General features: G+C 42.5%; 1 protein-coding gene across 1 annotated transcript in view; it reads left to right on the forward strand.

Annotated features, from left to right (window-relative positions):
* Window positions 1–20,106, forward strand: part of CFAP221 (cilia and flagella associated protein 221) — a 125,460-nt gene that overhangs the window by 18,494 nt on the left and 86,860 nt on the right. The window contains exons 4-6 of the mRNA XM_030210874.1: window positions 497–583; window positions 3,422–3,517; window positions 7,284–7,384. Coding sequence (XP_030066734.1) covers window positions 497–583; window positions 3,422–3,517; window positions 7,284–7,384 — 284 coding nt within the window. The remainder of the gene's footprint in view (window positions 1–496; window positions 584–3,421; window positions 3,518–7,283; window positions 7,385–20,106) is intronic.

Here is a 20,106-nt window from a genome sequence, read left to right on the forward strand (position 1 = left end):
GCAAAATCCTGTTCTCACTTTTGCTATTTCATTTGATTTACTGAGGAGTCATCATTCACATCTACTTTTTGCTTTTAACTGCAAGCTTCACATGTAACTGAGTAAAATTTGGCAAAATTAATACTTCAGCAACTGTAAAAATAGCAAATGTTATTCTGTACTTTTTTACAAGTAAAAAAATAACAAAACTTTTACTTAAGTACAGTAACTACTTATATTTACTTAGTTACTGTACAACACTATAGTCGACAGTCCTGTTTGTTTAGGTAGGAACACTGAGCATGCAGTCCTAAATTTAACAATAGGATTCCTGATTGATTCTGATCCCCCAAAATGAGTATCCTCTCTGGATACATTTAATTGTATAAAGGCAGTTTTGCACTTATTTGCCAGGACGCCCATGTAAAATGCTTGCAAGTCTATATGATGACAAGAGTGGATATACTTTTATTTTAGGGAAAAATAATCAGCAGGCATTTTTTTTCTTACTATACAGAATCTGAAAAATATTTCCTCTGAAGCTATGAATATTCATATTATTCCACCACAGACAATATACTTTCAGATAAAGTACAGTAAAAATGTAAGTAAGAAGCCTCTGCAATTTTGATTCATAATATTTTTGTTTTTCATTTTATTTTCTAAGCTATTAATTTATTGTTTATTATATCACAAATATATTAAACAAGTATTATAATTCTTGAAAATGATGTTGAGCAAGGAAGAGGTAAGGTAAAAACAAAATAGAAAAACACTTTAGTATTGAGAAGAAGTTGAAGAGGAAAACTAAGGAGTGTAGCTGGAAAAACATGTTTATATAAGGTGGCGTGTTTACAAACATATGTGACATGGAGGGGCATAATCGAATGGGGCGCCCAAGTTTTCCTGAGGACGTCCTCGCAAGACGTCCCAGCGAAGGGGCGGGGAAACCTGTATTATAGAAACAAGCTGGGCATCCATCTTTCGTTTCGATAATAAGGTTGGGGACGTCCAAATCTCAACATTTAGGTCGACCTTAGAGATGGTCGTCCTTAGAGATGGTTGTCCCCGGTTTTCGGCGATAATGGAAACAGAGGACGCCCATCTCAGAAACGACCAAATGCAAGCCCTTTGGTCGTGGGAGGAGCCAGCATTTATAGTGCACTGGTCCCCCTCACGTGCCAGGACATCAACTGGGAACCCTAGGGGGTGCTGCAGTGGACTTCACAAATTGCTCCCAAGTGCATAGCTCCCGTACCTTGGGTGCTGAACCCTCCAAACCCCCTCCCCCCAACCAACTCCCCACAACTGTACACCACTACCATAGCCCTAAGGAGTGAAGGGGGCACCTAGAGGTGGGTACAGTGGGTTTCTGGTGGGTTTTGAAGGGCTCACATTTACCAGCAGTAGTGTAACAGGTGGGGGGGGGGGGGGGGGGAATGGATCTGGGTCTGCCTGCCTGAAGTGCACTGCAGTACCCACTAAAACTGCTCCAGGGACCTGCATACTGCTGTCATGGAGCTGGGTATGACATTTGAGACTGGCAAAAAATATTTTTAAAGTTTGTGTTTTTTTTAGGGTGGGAAGGGGTTAGTGACCACAGGGGGAGTAAGGGGAGGTCATTCCCGATTCCCTCCGGTGGTCATCTGGTCAGTTCCGACACCTTTTTGAGGCTTGGTCACAAGAAAAAATGGACCAAGTAAAGTCGGCCAAGTGTTCTTCAGGGACGCCCTTCTTTTTTCCATTATCGGCCGAGGATGCCCATGTGTTAAGCACACCCCAGTCCCGCCTTCGCTATGCTTCCGACACGCCCCCGGGAACTTTGGTCGTCCCCGCGACGGAAAGCAGTTGGGGACGCCCAAAATCGGCTTTCGATTATGCCGATTTGGGCAACCCTGGGAGAAGGACGCCCATCTTCCGATTTGTGTCGAAAGATGGGCGCCCTTCTCTTTCGAAAATAAGCCTGAAAGTAGAGTAATAAGGGGAGAGCTTTGAGCCATCAAAATAAGGGGCCGATTGCTAAGCGGCCAGGAAACTTGCAGAAATTGGCAGATGCTGCAGAAAGAGAGCCTTTTACTCAAATGCATTAAGCACACTGGTAACACACGGCCATGCTAAAAGTTAACCTGGTAGCTGACATGTGACATTCTAATTCCCACATTAAATTTTTATGGGCTCTTTTACCAAACTGCAGTAAAAAGTAGCCTTTATCTTGTGCTTATGCGGGTCATTCCCATTTGCTAAGGCTATTTTTACTGCTTGGGTAAAATGGTTGAATTTCTGCTTTTTTTTTTTCTATTAATGGCCACATGCTAGTTTTCCCATTAACGTGTGGCCATTAGCGCGTGAACCCCTACCACCACCCATTATATAGGCAGTAAGAACTCATGCGCTAACCATTTGCTAATCAGTTAATGCACGGCAATGTAGCCGCACTAACCGATTAGTGCAGAATACACCTACTTTCCACCCCCAGCTCTAAAAATAAAATATATTTTTTAGCGTGCGGCTACCACGCGCCAATGCTAAAATTACTGTGGTACGCCTGAGTGCACCTCGCAGTAAGGCATTTTAAGCTGTGGGCATGCGTTAATTCTTGCCACAGCTTAGTAAAAAGACCCCTTAAGATGGGGTGGGGAATAGGTATGGACTGCGCCTTGCAGTTAAAGCATGATAAGTTATTGCAAGTGAACTGTTAATACAGCAGATAATGCTGCCTACTGAGGTGGCATTAAGTGGATCTTCATTATCTGCAGTGCAGTTGACATGTAATAAGTATGTTGTCTCTGATTTAACTATCTGGGAAGATGCTGGGAGCCCTGCTTCCAACAATTAATATAAAGCTTTGCAGTTACTGTGCAGTAATTTGGACAATTAGCATGCAGTAACTGCAAAACTTTACCACTTTTTCGTAAATGGTCCCCAAAGTTTATCTCATAATGCTTGTTTATGTAAGTATATAAAAATGAGTTTTGCTGCACTTCTCTTATGATATCCTTCCTACATTGAATACTTTACTGAACTACATCCATCTGAGATGAGGATAAGTTTCATAAATATCAGTTTAGCAAAATTTCCTGGGCATAACTGTGCTGAGGCTGAATTACTAATGAGCTGTTTTTATCATTATTTAGCTCATTAGCAAGTTAGCAATGTATCTGCAGATGACTTCACAAACACATATATGACAAAAGAGCATGTGTTACAATTGGCAAACACAGTTCTGTACTTTGTCATTGTAATGCATGCAAAATGCATTTGCAAAGCCACTCATGCCTCTTAGGGAGATCAGGTTCTCCCACAGGTTCAACCATGAAGCTGCTCCTGTAGCTTAGTGTCTAGGTGCTTCGCTTAGAGAAATAAATGATGGTATTGGGTAATACAGATCAAGTGTCGAGATTCACAGTGTTCTTTACTGTGACGTTCTTGTTCCATGTTACAGTACCGGCTTATCCCTGGGTTATCGATTACTGTTACTGTTGATTTTTCTCCTGATGAATGGCGCTATTACTATGACTGCATCCGCATTCATTGCAAGGTGAGTAACCAAGTGCTACAAAATTAGATTAGAAAACGGAATCACCTCCATTTCTCCTTATCCTGTTCTCATTTTACTCCAGCTTTCACTGAAGTCAACTTTATTCCTACCTTAAATTATTTTACATGTATGAATTAGTACTTGAAAACTGACAAATTGTCTGAGGTCATCTTATTTCCAGTGTTATGTCTATGTAGTATTAAAATAAAACTTGAAACTTGATAATGTATCTTAATATACTAAGCGTTAGGGATGCTATCTAGGCAGTTTACAACATTAATAAAACATTCCAAAAACAGAATAAAAAGATGGAAGAGAAGAAACAAGAATCAGATTCCTTGTATGAACTTCTAATGTAGCAGGGAACCTCTGTGTTCCAAAATTCTAAGATTTGCAGGTAACGAGAGTATAAGAGTCATTTCCTTGTTGTCATACCATACCAGTCCAGTCCAGACTAATAGGTTATATCTATCTACCAGCGGAGGGAGACAGAGAAAAATACTTCATTGTGATTCGCCCTTAAAGGAGTTGCTCAGTATTTTTCTCTGTCTCCAAGCGAATGGTTGGTGGACCTTGTAGCTTCTCGTTGGTGCTTCTCAGCCAGCTCCTGCCCCAGTTTCAGCTGGGTGTCAGTTGAGCAGGGACTTTCCTCTATGATGATGTTAGCTCCTTTTCTATTTAAAGACTTTTGCTGGAGCTGGGTGACACCTGGCGGTGCCGGGTTCCTCACCCTCCCAACTCCTCTGCTCTTCACTCATTTTTAAGGAGTTTCAGGAGACAACTTTGCTCTGTGGTGTGTGTCAAACTTATTCCATGACAGCATTTTGTATTTCCTTTCCACCAGTAAGTGCTGTAGCTGGTACCTCTTACCTCTTCTTTGGGAACTGTAGACGCTGGATGTTAGCCCTCTCCCCCCACACTTATCTTCCCTCCCTTTCCTTCCTGATCCATCTCTGCGGTTCTTTGCAGATTAGTTTCTGTTCATATAGCTGGTGTTTGTCCTATTTGAGGTTCAGAGGTTAATTCGACTCATTCCAGTTTGTCACTGGGAACTTGTGATGCTTCCTGCCAAATTCCTCCAGTCATGGTGCAATTTTTGGTTCTACATGGGGGGAGTTTATCTCCCTTTTGTCATTCTGGTGATAGTTTTATCGCCTATTAGCTGAGTGCTTCTGGTTTTGCCACTTCTGAAGCCAGCTTATGCTTAGGAAATTTGATGGCTGTCCCATTTGGAAAAAAAAATAGGTGAGGATTGTTTTTGAGGCCAGAGACCCTGGCCTTGATTCCTGCCTTGCCTTCAGAGTGAAATCTCTTCTTTCCTTAGGGTATGATACTGCCTGCCTCAGTTCAGTGTTCTTCCCATGTGCAGGTTTGGCATTTCGGTCCTTCTCTCTCTGAACTGGGATTCCTCACGTCCTCTAATGGCAGTTCAGGGCATTGGTTCTGCCCTCTCTGTTGTTTGTCAGGGTTGGCTCTGTGGAGTGGGAACCTTGTGGGCTCCCTTTGTGAAGATATGATACAGATGTTTAAATATTTGAAAGGTATTAATCCACAAACAAACCTTTTCCAGAGATGGTAAGCTGGTAGAACTAGAGGACGTGAATTGAGGTTGAAGGGTGGCCAACTCAGGAATAATGTCAGGAAGTACTTTTTCACAGAGGGTGGTAGATACCTGGAATGCCCTCCTGCCGGGAGGTGATGGAGATGAAAACAGTAACAGAATTCAAAAATGCATGGGATAATCACAAAGGAATCCTGTTTAGAGAGAATTGATCCAAAGCAGTTTAGTGGAGATTAGGTGGCAAAGACAGTATTGGACAGACTTCTACAGTCTGTGCCCAGATCGTGGCTGAATAGATTTGGATGGGCTGGAGTGGAGCTTTTCAGGGGCTTCAATGACAACTTCAGAAGTTTTAGAACAAGCACAGTGCTGGGCAGACTTCTATGGTCTAGTCCCTGAAAATAGCAAGGAGAAATCAAGATCAGGTGCTGATGACGGATGCATCCCATCCGGGTTGGGGAGCTCATGTAGATGGGCTTCACACTCAAGGTATTTGGTGAGCCTAGGAGACAAATCTTCACATCAACCTTCTGGAGCTCTGGGCGATCTGGAACACTCTAAAGGCTTTCAGAGATCGGCTGATCAACCAAATTGTTCTCATTCAAACTGACAATCAGGTTGCCATGTATTACACTAACAAGCAGTGGGGCACCGGATCACGCCCTCTGTTTTAGGAGGCTATCGGGATGTGGCATTGGGCGATCCAGCAGGGAATGCTCCTCAAGGCCACTTAGCTGGTAGGCAAATCCAATAGCCAGGCAGACAGACTAAGCAGGGTCATGCAACTGCATTAGTGGTCACTCAACATGGGCGTTGCCCGTGAGGTCTTCTGAGTGTGGGGCACCCCCTTGGTGGATCTCCTTGCCACTCAATCCAATCACAAAGTCCCTCAGTTCTGGTCCAGGCTCCAGGCCCACAACAGACTAACGTTGGATGCCTTCCTCCTTCATTGGGGGTCAGGTCTTCTTTATGCGTATCCTCCCATACCTCTCTTAGGGAGGACTTTGCTGAAACTCAAGCAAGACCAAGAGACCATGAGTCTGATCGCTCTTTATTGTCCCTGAGAGATCTGGTTCCTCCTTCTTCTGGAGTTATCCTCCGAAGAACCATGGAGATTGGAGTGTTTTCTGACCCTCACCACGCAGAACAAGATATCTCTTCTGTATCCCAACCTCCAGTCTCTGACCCTCACGACCTGGATGTTGAGGTCTTAGAATTTGCTTTCTTTTGATTCCATTGCATTTCTTTCACTTATACCCAAGCTGGTCTGGCCTTTGAGGGTCATGTCAAGGCTCACAATATTAGGGCCATGGCTCTGTCGGTAGCCCACTTGAGGTCAGCCTCCTTTGAAGAAATTTGTAAGGCTGCAACATGGTCTTCGATCCACACATTCACATCCTCACTACTGCCTTAAGCAGGATATCTGATGCGACAGTTGGTTTGGATAGGCAGTACTGCAGAATTTGTTTGGAGTCTAGCATCCAACTCTTCCCTCCTAGGCCTGTTTTGTTCTGTTCCAGGCTGCACTTTCATTCAGGTTGTATATAGCTTCAGGTTAATTTGTGTTTGACCTTGCCACTGCGTGGTCCAAATGACCAATGGTTATTGTTTTTAGTGAGCCTGGTAGCTAAGGATTCTCACATCTGCTTGTTCTTGGAGAAATTGAAGATACTTAGCTGTAGTAGGTATTCTACGAGGACAGCTGGCCTTATATTCTCACATACCCTCCCACCTCCCCTTGGAGTTGTCTCCTCCTTTTCTTTTATGCTCTAGTATTCTAGAGGTGGTCCTGCACTCTTGTGGTGGGCGGGAAGGCACTCGCACATGTGCCATGGAAAGCGACTGATGCTCCAAAGAGCTTGCTAAAAGCTTGTCACAAGCTCTGGACCGGGCAACGCAGATTGCTTTACCCACGTGTGAGGATATAAGGCTTGCTGTCCTCGGAGAATACCTGCTATAGGTAAGTATCTTTGCTTTATACTGGCGATGTCCCTTGAATCTTTAACTGCTCTGCCTCCATCTTCTGATAGGAGGATATAACTCTTTGGTTGGACTGGTGTAGCAGAAATCAAGGAAAGGAAATTTAAGGTAAGACCCAATTTCACCTATGTAAACTTTCTATTGCGTATACAAACTTGTATTGTACAATACATTAAGAGTATTTATTTGATTTAATTAATTTGGAAGGTCTGTAAACATTTCTAGGGCGATGATGCATTACTGGTTCCCGTTCATGCTTACCCAGTTATGAATACTGTGGATTTTCCATCATTTATAAATTTATCTGATGTTCCACTTGGATACAGGTAAGCTGTTAACTACTCCCAAAGCTTTTGTAGTTTGTGGAAATTCAATTATAAATATTTAATTAATGTTGAGTGTTTTAAATTTACTGTTTACCAGACAGACTACAACACAGTAATTTTCATGTCTGATATTCAAATCATTATTGTAGTCATCAGGTTCTGACAGCATATTTGACTTTCTTTAAAAATTCCTTACACTTTGTAAGAGTTGCTATACATCCAAAATTTATTCAGCCAAAGCTGAGCTGAATTTGATATGGTACAGGGCCACAGTTATCCAGATAGTGGTAATTATAACTTATGCATTAGGCTCTGAAGTCAGAAGTGTCGGAAAACTTTACACAGATACTGTGTTGATATAAACATAGTAACATAGTAGATGACGGCAGAAAAAGACCTGCACGGTCCACCCAGTCTGCCCAACAAGATAAACTCACATGTGCCATTTTTTGTGTATACCTTACCTTGATTTGTACCTGTCTTTTTCAGGGCACAGACCGTATAAGTCTGCCCAGCACTATCCCCGCCTCCCAACCACCAGCCCCGCCTCCCACCACCGTTTCTGGCACAGACCGTATAAGTCTGCCCAGCACTATCCCCACCTCCCAACCACCAGCCCTGCCTCCCACCACCGGCTAAAGTTATGTTGGCATTGTCACTGTTCAGAGGTGGATACATAGCCTGACTGAAAATATGTATAAAGTGATATGGGTATTCATATAAATTTGTGTTCAGAGGCTAGCTGAATATTTATCTCTGTTTACAAGGGAGGCTAAAATAAAATTATTTATGACAGTACTCTAGCTGTTTAGCCTGGCATACTTTTGCTTCCTTTGTGGTTGATATGCCGCCTTTTACAAAGGAGTAAATTCTACAAGTAGCACTTAAAAATTGGCTTTGATAAAGTAACGCACTTAGCGCGATTCTATAACGAGTATGCTTCCTTTATAGATTCACACTTAGCACTAAGGTGCACCTAATTGTAGGCGGCTGCAAGTATAAGCAGCCCTAAATACTGGCGCCTAAGTTAGGTGCACTTAGGCATGATTCTGTATCGACGCTCATAAAATCCTGGAATGCTCCTAAGAACACCTCCAAATTGTTATGCATGATAGGATTTGGTCACAATCCGTTATAGAATTGGATATGTGCCTAAATCCTAATTATTGACAATTAGTGCTGATAATTGATATCTCTGAATTATTGGTGCTGATTAGCTTGCTGTTAAGTTGTTCGCACTGTTTATAGAATCACACTAAGTGTTTTTAATTGGTGCCGATTTTTCAGGCACGATATATCGAATTTGACCCAAAAAGCATACCTGCTTCTGACTTAAAAGTAAGCAAAATTCTAAATACTCTGCAAATGGGAAATGATGCAGTAAACTAGCTTTTCAGGTTAAGCAAGGGTTTCCCGAACTGTGTGCGCTGCGGCACCCTGATGTGATGCATGAACTGTCAGGGGTGCCGCGGCACATCTTGACCTCTTTCCTGCTGCCCACAATCCAGCATCACTCCCTACTTCCCCTCCCGCAGGTCCAGAATCTGCCACTTCCTGCTTCTCCTCCGCTGTCGCTGCAGTGCTTGCAGCTTACATTTTCGGGCCATCCGCGATTCACACAGGCACTGTGGGGACTTCCCTCTGCTGTGTCCGGCCCTCACAACAGGAAGTAGCATCAGAGAGGCCCGGACGCGGCAGACTGGGAAGGCCCCGGAGTGCATACCTGTGTGAATCGCAGACGGCCTGAAAATGTAAGTTGCAAGCACTTCAGCGGTGGCGGGGGAAGGAGAAGGAAGCGGCAGTGATCCTGAACTTGCAGGAAGGAAGGTAGCTAGCGATGCTGGATTTGGGGAAGGTAGAGGTGTGCCTGATTTATGGGAGGAGAGGGGCTGCAAGGAATGGTGTGCTGGACTATCTGGGAAGAGGGGACCTCAGGGAAAGGGAGACCTGTGTGGCTGGTATGTGTGTGTGTGCGGAGACCCATGTGGCCAGGGGCGGTGCGGAGACCCATATGGCTGGGGGGGGAGGGGTTCCGTGAAAAATTGCTGGGATACTAAGGGTGCCGTGAACCAAAAAAGTTTGGGAACCCCTGGGTTAAGCAGCTTCATCAAGGAGTCTTGACTGTAACTTAGCTCAGACATGAGGAAGGGATTTGATGTATGCCTTTCTTTGGTACAGTCAAAGCGATTTACATATCACATACAGGTGGAGGAGTGGAGGAGTGGCCTAGTGGTTAGGGTGGTGGACTTTGGTCCTGAGGAACTGAGTTTGATTCCCACTTCAGGCACAGGCAGCTCCTTGTGACTCTGGGCAAGTCACTTAACCCTCCATTGCCCCATGTAAGCCGCATTGAGCCTGCCATGAGTGGGAAAGCGCAGGGTACAAATGTAACAAAAATAAAATAGATACTATTGGAGATTCTACATGGAATGTTGCTATTCCTCTAGCAACATTCCATGTACAAGGCTGCACAGGCTTCTGTTTCTGTGAGTCTGACATCCTGCATGTACGTGCAGGATGTCAGACTCACAGAAGCAGAAGCCTGTGCGCCCACATTGGTGATCTGCAAGGGCCGACTTCTACATGGAATGTTGCTAGTGGAATAGCAACATTCCATGTAGAATCTCAAATAGTAGCAACAGTGGAGGGAGGAGTGGCCTAGTGGTTAGGGTGGTGGATTTTGGTCCTGGGGAACTGAGGAACTGAGTTCAATTCCCAGCACAGGCAGCTCCTTGTGACTCTGGGCAAGTCACTTAACCCTCCATTGCCTGCCACATTGAGCCTGCCATGAGTGGGAAAGCGCGGGGTACAAATGTAACAAAAATAAATAAAATAAAAATATTTAGTAGGCTCACAATCTAAGATATTGTTTTTGTGAGTGGGGCAATGGAGGGTTAAGTGTCTTGCCCAGGGTCACAAGGAGCTGCAGTGGGAATTGAACTTGGTTCGCCTGGTTCTCAGGCCAGTGCACTAGCCATTAGGCTATTTCTCCATTCCACATAATGCACAATATGAAATGAAGGAATTTCTTTTCGCATTTCCTCTGCACTTGCCTTTCCCCCACCACCCTGTTCATATATGTGTTAACATTCACCTATGTTTTCATTGTTTTTGCTAATTTTTATGAGTTTAACAAAATATGAACACATATTTAAAGGTAGTGGATGTACATTAGCAGTGCCACATGTTTATGGGAATTGTAGTCTAATATGTATCTGGTGTGCCTACCAGCTAATCTTTCACATCCATGACCTTTGGATTCAGTGGGATAATGCTGTGAGAAGACGTTAAGAAGATTCAGTCTGAAATGGGTACTGGGTCATATCCCTCTTTCGGTATTATGAAATCTAGTAGCAAGAAAGGGGCAGGAGTTCTCAGAATACTGCAGCCCAGGCAAGAAGAACAAAGAGAAGATGGATGGACAAGCAAGTTGATGAAAATGAAAGTCAAGCTCAAGAAAATTCCTCTTGGGCTGGATGAAGACATTTTCATAAAAATATTTTTTTCTAAATGGGCTATTCCCTCTTGCTACTTTGGATTACCACCTCTATTGGATTAGGCTTCTGTTGGACTGGGACACATTGAGTTTGTATTTGCAATGAGGTTTTTCTCCTGTTGTATAACTTTTCCCCTCAACTTAGCTCGGCCATTCCGATGCCCACCTATAACCAGGGGCACAGACCTCAGATCTTTCCAGTAACTGGTAAATGTGCATCCTAGGTCTGGCCAGTAGTTGTCACTGATGGCTGAGGCTCCTTTTATAATGTCCGTAGCCCTGGCTATCCCAGAGAGCAGAAATCAGGCTTGGCAACTGAACTTGGGTTTTTTCACACAGCAGCTGCTAAGCTGCAGTTCCGGCCTTTTTCTGATTAATGTCTGTTTGTTTATTTAATCTCTTTTATGTATTAGTTCCCAGTTCAAATGGTCCAAAACAGTGTGCATGATTATGAGCCAAGGGTTTTTCTAAAATCAACAAGCAAAACATGAAGCAAAATAATATACAAGAAGTCATAACCTGACATGTCACTTTGTTTTGCCTGGAAAAGAGAAAGTTATGAGGCATCAGGCCAAGGACCTTTCACAAACTGAAAAGTCAGTGTGTATGTATATCTTTCCAACAATCAAACCTAAAGTGTGTTATTTAGGAGGTCAGTATTCAAAAGTGCTTATGCAACTGGTGGCAATGCATATGTAAGTACTTTATTTATTATTACTATTATTATTTTTTTAATCTGATCCACTTACATGGATAGCTTTGGTCATTTAACTTTCTAATTACAGAGTTGCTATGGGGGGAGCAATCTTTAAATGGGAAATTTTGATCCCCATCTCCAAGCCCAGCTCCTGCCTTGCCCCACTCCATCTCTTCTACAACATGTTCTCTGCCAGCGCTGCAACTGTGAACAGCTTCAAATCTCATGGCCCACACGTCTTGCCTGTTAAGTTTGCAGTGGGAAATGTCATCCATGAGATCCGAAGCTGCTCGTGGTCACATGCAAGCAGAAAGAAAACCAGCTGATTGGCTCCTGAGCTTCTCATGTTCTGCAGGAGTCTTCTTGATTTGGGTCAAGAGACGGTCTTCCAAGGTGGGAGTCTCTTACCCAGTGTGAAAGCCTTGGCAGATCTGTAAATGGACAAAGTTATCAGTTTATGTGGCACTAAGGACTAGATTCTACATATCACTCTTAAAAAAATTGGCACCAAAATGAAATATGCCTAAGTGTATTCTATGAAGTATGCCTTAATTTAGTCGTATTTTATAGAACAAGCCTAAATTTCCACGCTTTAACTTGGAACTTGAAAATCTCTCAGCATTGAGGTCTGGCTAGCACCAGTCTAGTTTTGGTTACCTGCAGAGACTAGTTCATATTGAGACTGTTGGAGCCTGTTAGGACAGGCACTGGGAAGATATAGTTTGAGTTGAAGAGACTTGGATCCTCCAGTTACTTTGCCTGTGATAGGAACAGATTTTATTTTATTATAAAATATTTTTCGTTTACTTGCAACCCTTCATGTGGCTTTATTGTGAAGTTCCATGCCTGGCTATCCCCCCCACCCCCCCCCCCCATGCTACCACAAATAATAAGATGGCATCATTTAGTCCAGCCACTGCCCCATCTTCTCTACAATGATCTTCACCCGTCTTTGCTCTTACCACCACCACCTACTATTATTGTTAATCATAGTTTACTAGATATATACTTGGAGATGTACAGAGACCCATAAAGAGTCTCTGCTGTCACAGGTCTGAGCTTGACCACCTACACCTGTTCATTTTTGCCAGTTAGATGATGTGTATATCTGAAATATCCCATCGTCCATGCTAGGTTACCTGCCACCTCTCCCTATTTATTCTTGAGAGTGTACCAAAGTTGTATCATGCTGATCAGTTAATGAATTTAACTACTGCTGACTATTCCTATGGATAACTCAGTAAGTCAAGTTCTTATTTATTTATTTAGATTTTGCTCACACCTTTTTCAGTAGTAGCTCAAGGTGAGTTACAGTCAGGTACACTGGATATTTCTCTGTCCCAGGAGGGCTGACAATCTAAGTTTGTACCTGAGGCAATGGAGGGTTAAGTGACTTGCCCAAGATCACAAGGAGCAGCAGTGGGATTTGAACCGGCCACCTCTGGATTGCAAGACTGGTGCTCTAACCACTAGGCCACTCCTCCACTAGCAACATTCCATGTAGAATCACCAATAATAGCAACATTCCATGTAGAATCTCAAATAGTAGCAACGTTCAATTGCACTAACCACTAGGCTACTCCTCCACTAGCAACATTCCATGTAGAAGCCTGCCCTTGCAGATCAGCCACGCAGGCGGCTTCTGTTTCTGTGAGTCTGACGTCCTGCACAGGACGTCAGACTCACAGAAACAGAAGCTTGCGCAGCTGCTTTGCTATTCCAATGTAGCTCAAGGTGAGTTACATTCTGGTACTCTGGATATTTCTCTGTCCAAGGAGGGCTCACAATCTAAGTTTGTACCTGAGGCAATGGAGGGTTAAGTGACTTGCCCAAGATCACAAGGAGCAGCAGTGGGATTTGAACTGGCCACCTCTGGATTGCAAGACTAGTGCTCTAACCACTTGGCCACTTCTCCATTTATGTGTTATCATGTGAAAATACTCTCTTTAGTTTAAATCTAGTACAGTGAATCTCTACATTATAAACAGTTGATTTACTGTAATCTGTTTGTACCATTGACACCATGACACTACTGTATGCCTGAAAACACTTGACAGGCAAATAGACAAACAGAGTTAACATGGTTTCTTTTTCTCTTCAGTCTCTAGTTTTGCTTTAAAATGTCAACAGAGAAAGGAACTAATATCTACCATTAGGGCACTCCAGCAGCAGAATTGTAAAATAAAACATTTGCCATGTGTGGTCTTAATGAAAGAAAAACAGCTGTAGCCGGTCAAAGGCCATTATGCACACAATTTGCTGGTTGAAAAGAAAGAAAATGCGGAATCCAGTGTCATTTACTAAGAGCCATCGCAATTCCCACATAACAACCAAACAATGCACATAGCATCTGGACTGCATTAAACCAGCTGGTCATATCCAAAGCAAGGAAGTTTGGTTGTTCAGAGGTGAACCAGGGCAGGCTGTGAATTGATTTAGATAACCTAGACCACTGGCAACATATCTCAGATGTCCAGGCTTGTCCGGATTGGATCTTTTTAACCTGATTCAGGTGGAAATATTCACCAATTTTGTGTTTACTTTTGAAGTATTCAAAAAAGGTTTCTCATTATATTCAAATTCTTTAAATTCACACCAGACCAAGCTTTCATATCTTTGATAAAAAGAGAAGTCCTACATTTTTTTTTACCAGTAATTATTTATCAATTTCAAATTGGGCTTATATACCACAAAATCCCCATCAGGGGTCAAGGCAGTTTATATAAAGAAAAGAAACAGTTTATAAAAACAGAAAAAATACAAATAAAGGAGAAAAATGAAAAAAGTAAAATAACAAACATGGACTAAGCACAACACATCTAAGCCGTGCTAAACACCTAAACATCTCTGTCAAATAAAAAAGATTTCAATTTTTTATGAAATATGAAATAAGAAGATTCAGTCCTATCAAAGAAGGTAAAGCATTCTATAAAGACACTACCAAAAAAGAATACAAAGAATTAAAAATACACAAACAACAAACTCGAGAATAAGAAGGTTGAAAAATTAAGAAACAACGTAAACAAACCAAATGACCAAATAGAGTAATATGTATTAAACTACATAACAAGTCTGAAGAAAAACCATAAACTACTTGAAATAATAAGCACAAGGTTTTTGAAACATATTCTCTGTTGTATAGGAAGCCAATATAATAATCTCACATTATCAAATTTCTTGATCTTAAAAATCAACCACACTGAGGTATTTTGAATGAGTTGCAGTTTAGACGATAATTTAGAAAGCAAACCCAAATACAGCACATTGCAATAATCCAAGTGGGACATTACCAACATCTGGACCAGTATAACAATAAAAATATGATCTTATCAGCTGCAGCTTTCTCAATTTGACAAAGATTATTTATTAATCATTTTCTTCCCTCTCCCCAGGTTTGACCACCATCACTTTCCTCTGATCTCCCTAGATTCACAGGGAGTATCTCCTTATTCTCAATACTCCCAAATGAACTTGATTTATTTATTTATTTACGGCATTTATATCCCACAATATTCCCCCCCCCCCCCCCCATGGGCAGGCTCAATGTGGTGTACAATAGTTATTAAACCAAACAATAGTACAAGATACAGTATGCAAGGTCTCAAGAGGGAAAGAGAAATAACTGAGGAGGGAAAGGGAGAGAGGAGGGGTGATAATTTATCACTGAGAAAGTTGTGGATCAAAAGGACGTGGCACCAGACGGGCTCACAGCGTATGCTCTGCCAAAAAGGAAGGTCTTGAGTCGCTTCTTGAAGGTCGGGTGATCCGGAGTGAATTTGACCTCTCGAGGCAGCCCGTTCCACAATTGAGTGCTGAGATAAGAGAAAGAGGAAGTATAGATGGTCTTATATTTGAGGCCACTAAAAGCTGGGTAGTGGAGATTGAGGTATGAGCGAGCTGACCTTCGGGAGTTCCTGGGCGGCAGTTTAATAAGAGTGTCCATATAGGCAGGTGCTTCACCATAGATGATTTTGTGCACCAATGCGCAGATCTTGAAAGTGATGCGGTCCTTAAGGACTGCCCCTCTTTCTTATTATGCTCCACCTACAAACTTCTCAGACACCTGTTTGTCTACTCAATGCTTTCTGTGTCCTCTAGCCTTCAGTGACCAATAATAATGCTTTCTTCTTGAATCCTCCATTGCAAAATCTATGGCTGGATGGTAATACAGATCTGAAGACTCTGGGGGAGGGCTGTTAGTTAACGTGCAATGCTGGATTATAAAAGATTGGCTCATGACCTATCTCCATTAGTACAAGCCTGATGACCCTAAGGAAGCTGACAAGCAGCTCCAACTAATGATATTACCCTCTTTTATGGCATGGTTGATGGCATTGTCTCTCTACAACATGGCATCATGAGCAACCGCTGTGGAGGAGTGGCCTAGTGGTTAGGGTGGTGGACTTTGGTCCTGGGGAACCAAGGAACTGAGTTCAATTCCCGGCACAGGCAGCTCCTTGTGACTCTGGGCAAGTCACTTAACCCTCCATTGCCTGCCATGAGTAGGAAAGCGGTGGGTACAAATGTAACAAAAAAAAAAAAAATAGTACTGATTCTTCCTCCCCTTGGATGGGTCAGGCTGGTACTAACTTGGCTATCCTATAACCTTGTCAATAAGACCAACCAAAAGTTTCTGAGGCTGATGTTTAGACTACAGGAATTAGATTGACTCCAACTAATGATACTCCCTTCTTTTTTTTGGCATGGTTGATGGCATTGTCTCTCCACAGCATGGGATCATGAGCAATAGCACTAATTCTGTCTCCCTTAGGATGGGTCAGGCTATCCTACAGCCTTGTCAATAAGAAATAAATTAAAACACAACTTTGCCAACCAAAAGTTTCTGAGGCCGATTTTCAAACCGTGGGAGTTAGACTGGCTAACTTCTGTGGTGAGCACTGAGCCCAGATATTCAATGCCAGGCTGTTTCTGGTGACTGGCATTGAATATCCGGTTTATTTTTAGACAGTTTCAAGATAACTGTCTGAGTGGAGGAGTGGCCCAGTGGTTAGGGTGGTGGACTTTGGTCCTGAGGAACTGAGTTCAATTCCCACTTCAGGCACAGGCAGCTCCTTGTGACTCTGGGCAAGTCACTTAACCCTCCATTGCCCCGTGTAAGCAGCATTGAGCCTGCCATGAATGGGAAAGCGCGGGGTACAAATGTAACAAAAAAAAAAGTTGATATTCAGACTTAGCCAGTTATCTTGAAACTGGCCAAAGATATTCTGTGGTTTCACACGGCCAAATATGGCTGCTAAACTTGCTTTAAAAATCATCAGATAGCTATTTATATTGTGCAATATAACCGACTAGCTGCTAACTGAGGATAGTCAGCAAGAGATAGCTGGTTAAGTGCTATTTAACTGGTCAGCAGCTGTTCTGGCCAGTTAAATAGCGCTGATATTGGAGGGTGGGGGGTGGGGGTCTGTCTTTATTTAGGAGACTGTCAATGGACATCAATAGTACAGTACACACATAAGCACAGTGGGGGACTGCAAGTTTATCTTCAACATTACATTAGACTCTGCCTTTTTATATGATTTATAAACAAAGCAGCAATGCCCAGTTAGCTACCCGTTCACGGCACTGAATACTGACCATAACTGGTGGATAACTTCTGGGCACTGTTGAACACCTGGATAGTCAGAGCTGGTACCTGGATAGGTGCTGGCACCAAATATCAGAGCCTGATTCATCCCATGGCGGAACACTGTCAAAATCAGTGACCGCCGCAGGCTGAATCAGTTGGTTTGTTTGTAGAGGAGCTTCAGTTTAAACAGAAATCGATTTTAGATGCTGGCAAGTGAATAGACAAAAGCAGGCATGTATTCTAGCACAAATACACTGAAATTAATTTATTATAGCTACGTCTTGCAAGGTTCCGCGTTAGGAATTACGGATCAAGAAAGGGATCTGGGTGTCGTCGTCGATGATACGCTGAAACCTTCTGCTCAGTGTGCTGCTGCGGCTAGGAAAGCAAATAGAATGTTGGGTGTTATTAGGAAGGGTATGGAGTCCAGGTGTGCGGATGTTATAATGCCGTTGTATCGCTCCATGGTGCGACCGCACCTGGAGTATTGTGTTCAGTACTGGTCTCCGTATCTCAAAAAAGATATAGTAGAATTGGAAAAGGTACAGCGAAGGGCGACGAAAATGATAGTGGGGATGGGACGACTTTCCTATGAAGAGAGGCTGAGAAGGCTAGGGCTTTTCAGCTTGGAGAAGAGACGGCTGAGGGGAGATATGATAGAAGTGTATAAAATAATGAGTGGAATGGATCGGGTGGATGTGAAGCGACTGTTCACGCTATCCAAAAATAATAGGACTAGAGGGCATGAGTTGAAGCTACAGTGTGGTAAATTTAAAACGAATCGGAGAAAATTTTCTTCACCCAACGTGTAATTAGACTCTGGAATTCGTTGCCGGAGAACGTGGTACGGGCGGTTAGCTTGACGGAGTTTAAAAAGGGGTTAGATAGATTCCTAAAGGACAAGTCCATAGACCGCTATTAAATGGACTTGGAAAAATTCCGCATTTTTAGGTATAACTTGTCTGGAATGTTTTTACGTTTGGGGAGCGTGCCAGGTGCCCTTGACCTGGATTGGCCACTGTCGGTGACAGGATGCTGGGCTAGATGGACCTTTGGTCTTTCCCAGTATGGCACTACTTATGTACTTATGTACTTATGTAACATACCTAAATATGCTGATATTGCTGTACCAAAGACAAAGGCCTTTCAGGATGAGAACATTTGTTTAATTTTGGTACATTATTAAATTCATTTCATTGGCTTTAGTACTGGAACTTTTTGCTTTTTCCATTTTATTTAGGGGCCCTTTTACTAAGCTGCGATTAAAAAGTGGCCCTTATGTGGATATTTCCCACGTGCTAAGGCCATTTTTATTGCAGCCGTAAAATGGCCAATTTTCAATTTTTTTGTATTAATAGCCATGCACTAATGTTGCCCTTAGTGGGCAGTCATTTTTAAAAATGATCGTGTGAGCACTTACTGCCACCTGTTTTGTAGGTGGTAAGGTCTCACGTGGTATTCCTGCGCTAACCAGTCAGTACAGGAATGCCCACTCTCCACCAACCAGATGCACCCCCTCCCAAAAAATTAAAAAAATATTAGCGCACAGTTAGCGTTCTGATTTGGCATGTACCGCAGGACACCTGAGTGCGTCCCATGGTACGCTATTTGAAGCTGCGTTAGGCGTGTGTTGGTACCTAACTTAGCTTATTTCTTTAAGGTTCATATGCATAGAGTACATGGTAAATCCCAAATTGTACTGTTGCTTTTCTTTGTAGTAGCTTTGCGGTCCTTTTACTATGATGCGCTAACAGATTTAGCACGTTCTAATGATTAGCGTGCGCTAAATGGTAAGATGCCCTTGGGAATACAGTGGGCTTCTTATCATTTAGTGCACGCTAATCATTAATTCACACTAAACACATTAGTGCACCGTAGTAAAAGGACCCCTTTGTTTGTAAAGCTCAAAAACTGTAAATACCAAAATTGAGAAAACAGATAAGACTGCCGATTATCAATGATTTGATACCAATCCTCCCAGAAAGCATATTCCAGATCGTTGGTTTTACATGCTGTACAAAGCGTTGCAATGAGTTACTAGGGTTTATTAGCTTGACACAATGATATCTGACATGCTGCTTTATTTAGGGATTTTATGGTGCTATTAGTTATGTTGATAAATCGAACCACTTTTATCGTGCTTGTGTAGCAGAGTTTTAGCTTTCAGATGAGCCATTGATAACATGTTATTTTTCTGGTCTGTTTTATTCTATTGCTGTAGCTAAAAATAAATCTGAATGTTGACTTCTGAAAATTGTAGCTCTGGGGTGTCTACTGTGTTCTCTGTTCTTGGCATATTTTCCCCTCCTTTTGGCAAAATAGTGATCCTATTGCTATCCCTTTGAAGATATTCCTCCTCACCTTTGTTCATATAGATCTACTACTACTACTACTTAGCATTTCTATAGCGCTACTAGGGTTACGCAGCGCTGTACAAGTTAAAACATGGGGAAGGACAGTCCCTGCTCAAGAGAGCTTACAATCTAAAGGAGTGTCTCAGTAGTTTTTACTGTTCAAAAGGTTATCAATAGAAATCAAACAAAATAAAACATGGAAAAGAAAATAAGATGATACCTTTTTTATTGGACATAACTTAATACATTTCTTGATTAGCTTTCGAAGGTTGCCTTTCTTCGTCAGATCGGAAATAAGCAAATGTGCTAGCTGACAGTGTATATAAGTGAAAACATTCAAGCATTACTATGACAGTCTGACAGGGTGGGAGGATGGGGGTGGGTCGGAGGTATCCATGGGGACATCAAAGCATATCATTGATATTCTAACAGGATGGGTGTGGATAGGTGAGGGGTGGAGTGATCAACAGAGACATACAGTTTTATGGTTTATAATGTGCTAGGAACCCCAGATCCTTGTTAAGTCCTTTCTGTTGGGTGTTAAAATATTCAATCATTCTGACTTCAAAGGTCTTATGTTCTTGT

The sequence above is a fragment of the Microcaecilia unicolor genome, chromosome 7 (genome assembly GCF_901765095.1).
Source record: "Microcaecilia unicolor chromosome 7, aMicUni1.1, whole genome shotgun sequence".
Taxonomy (NCBI): Eukaryota; Metazoa; Chordata; class Amphibia; order Gymnophiona; family Siphonopidae; genus Microcaecilia; species Microcaecilia unicolor.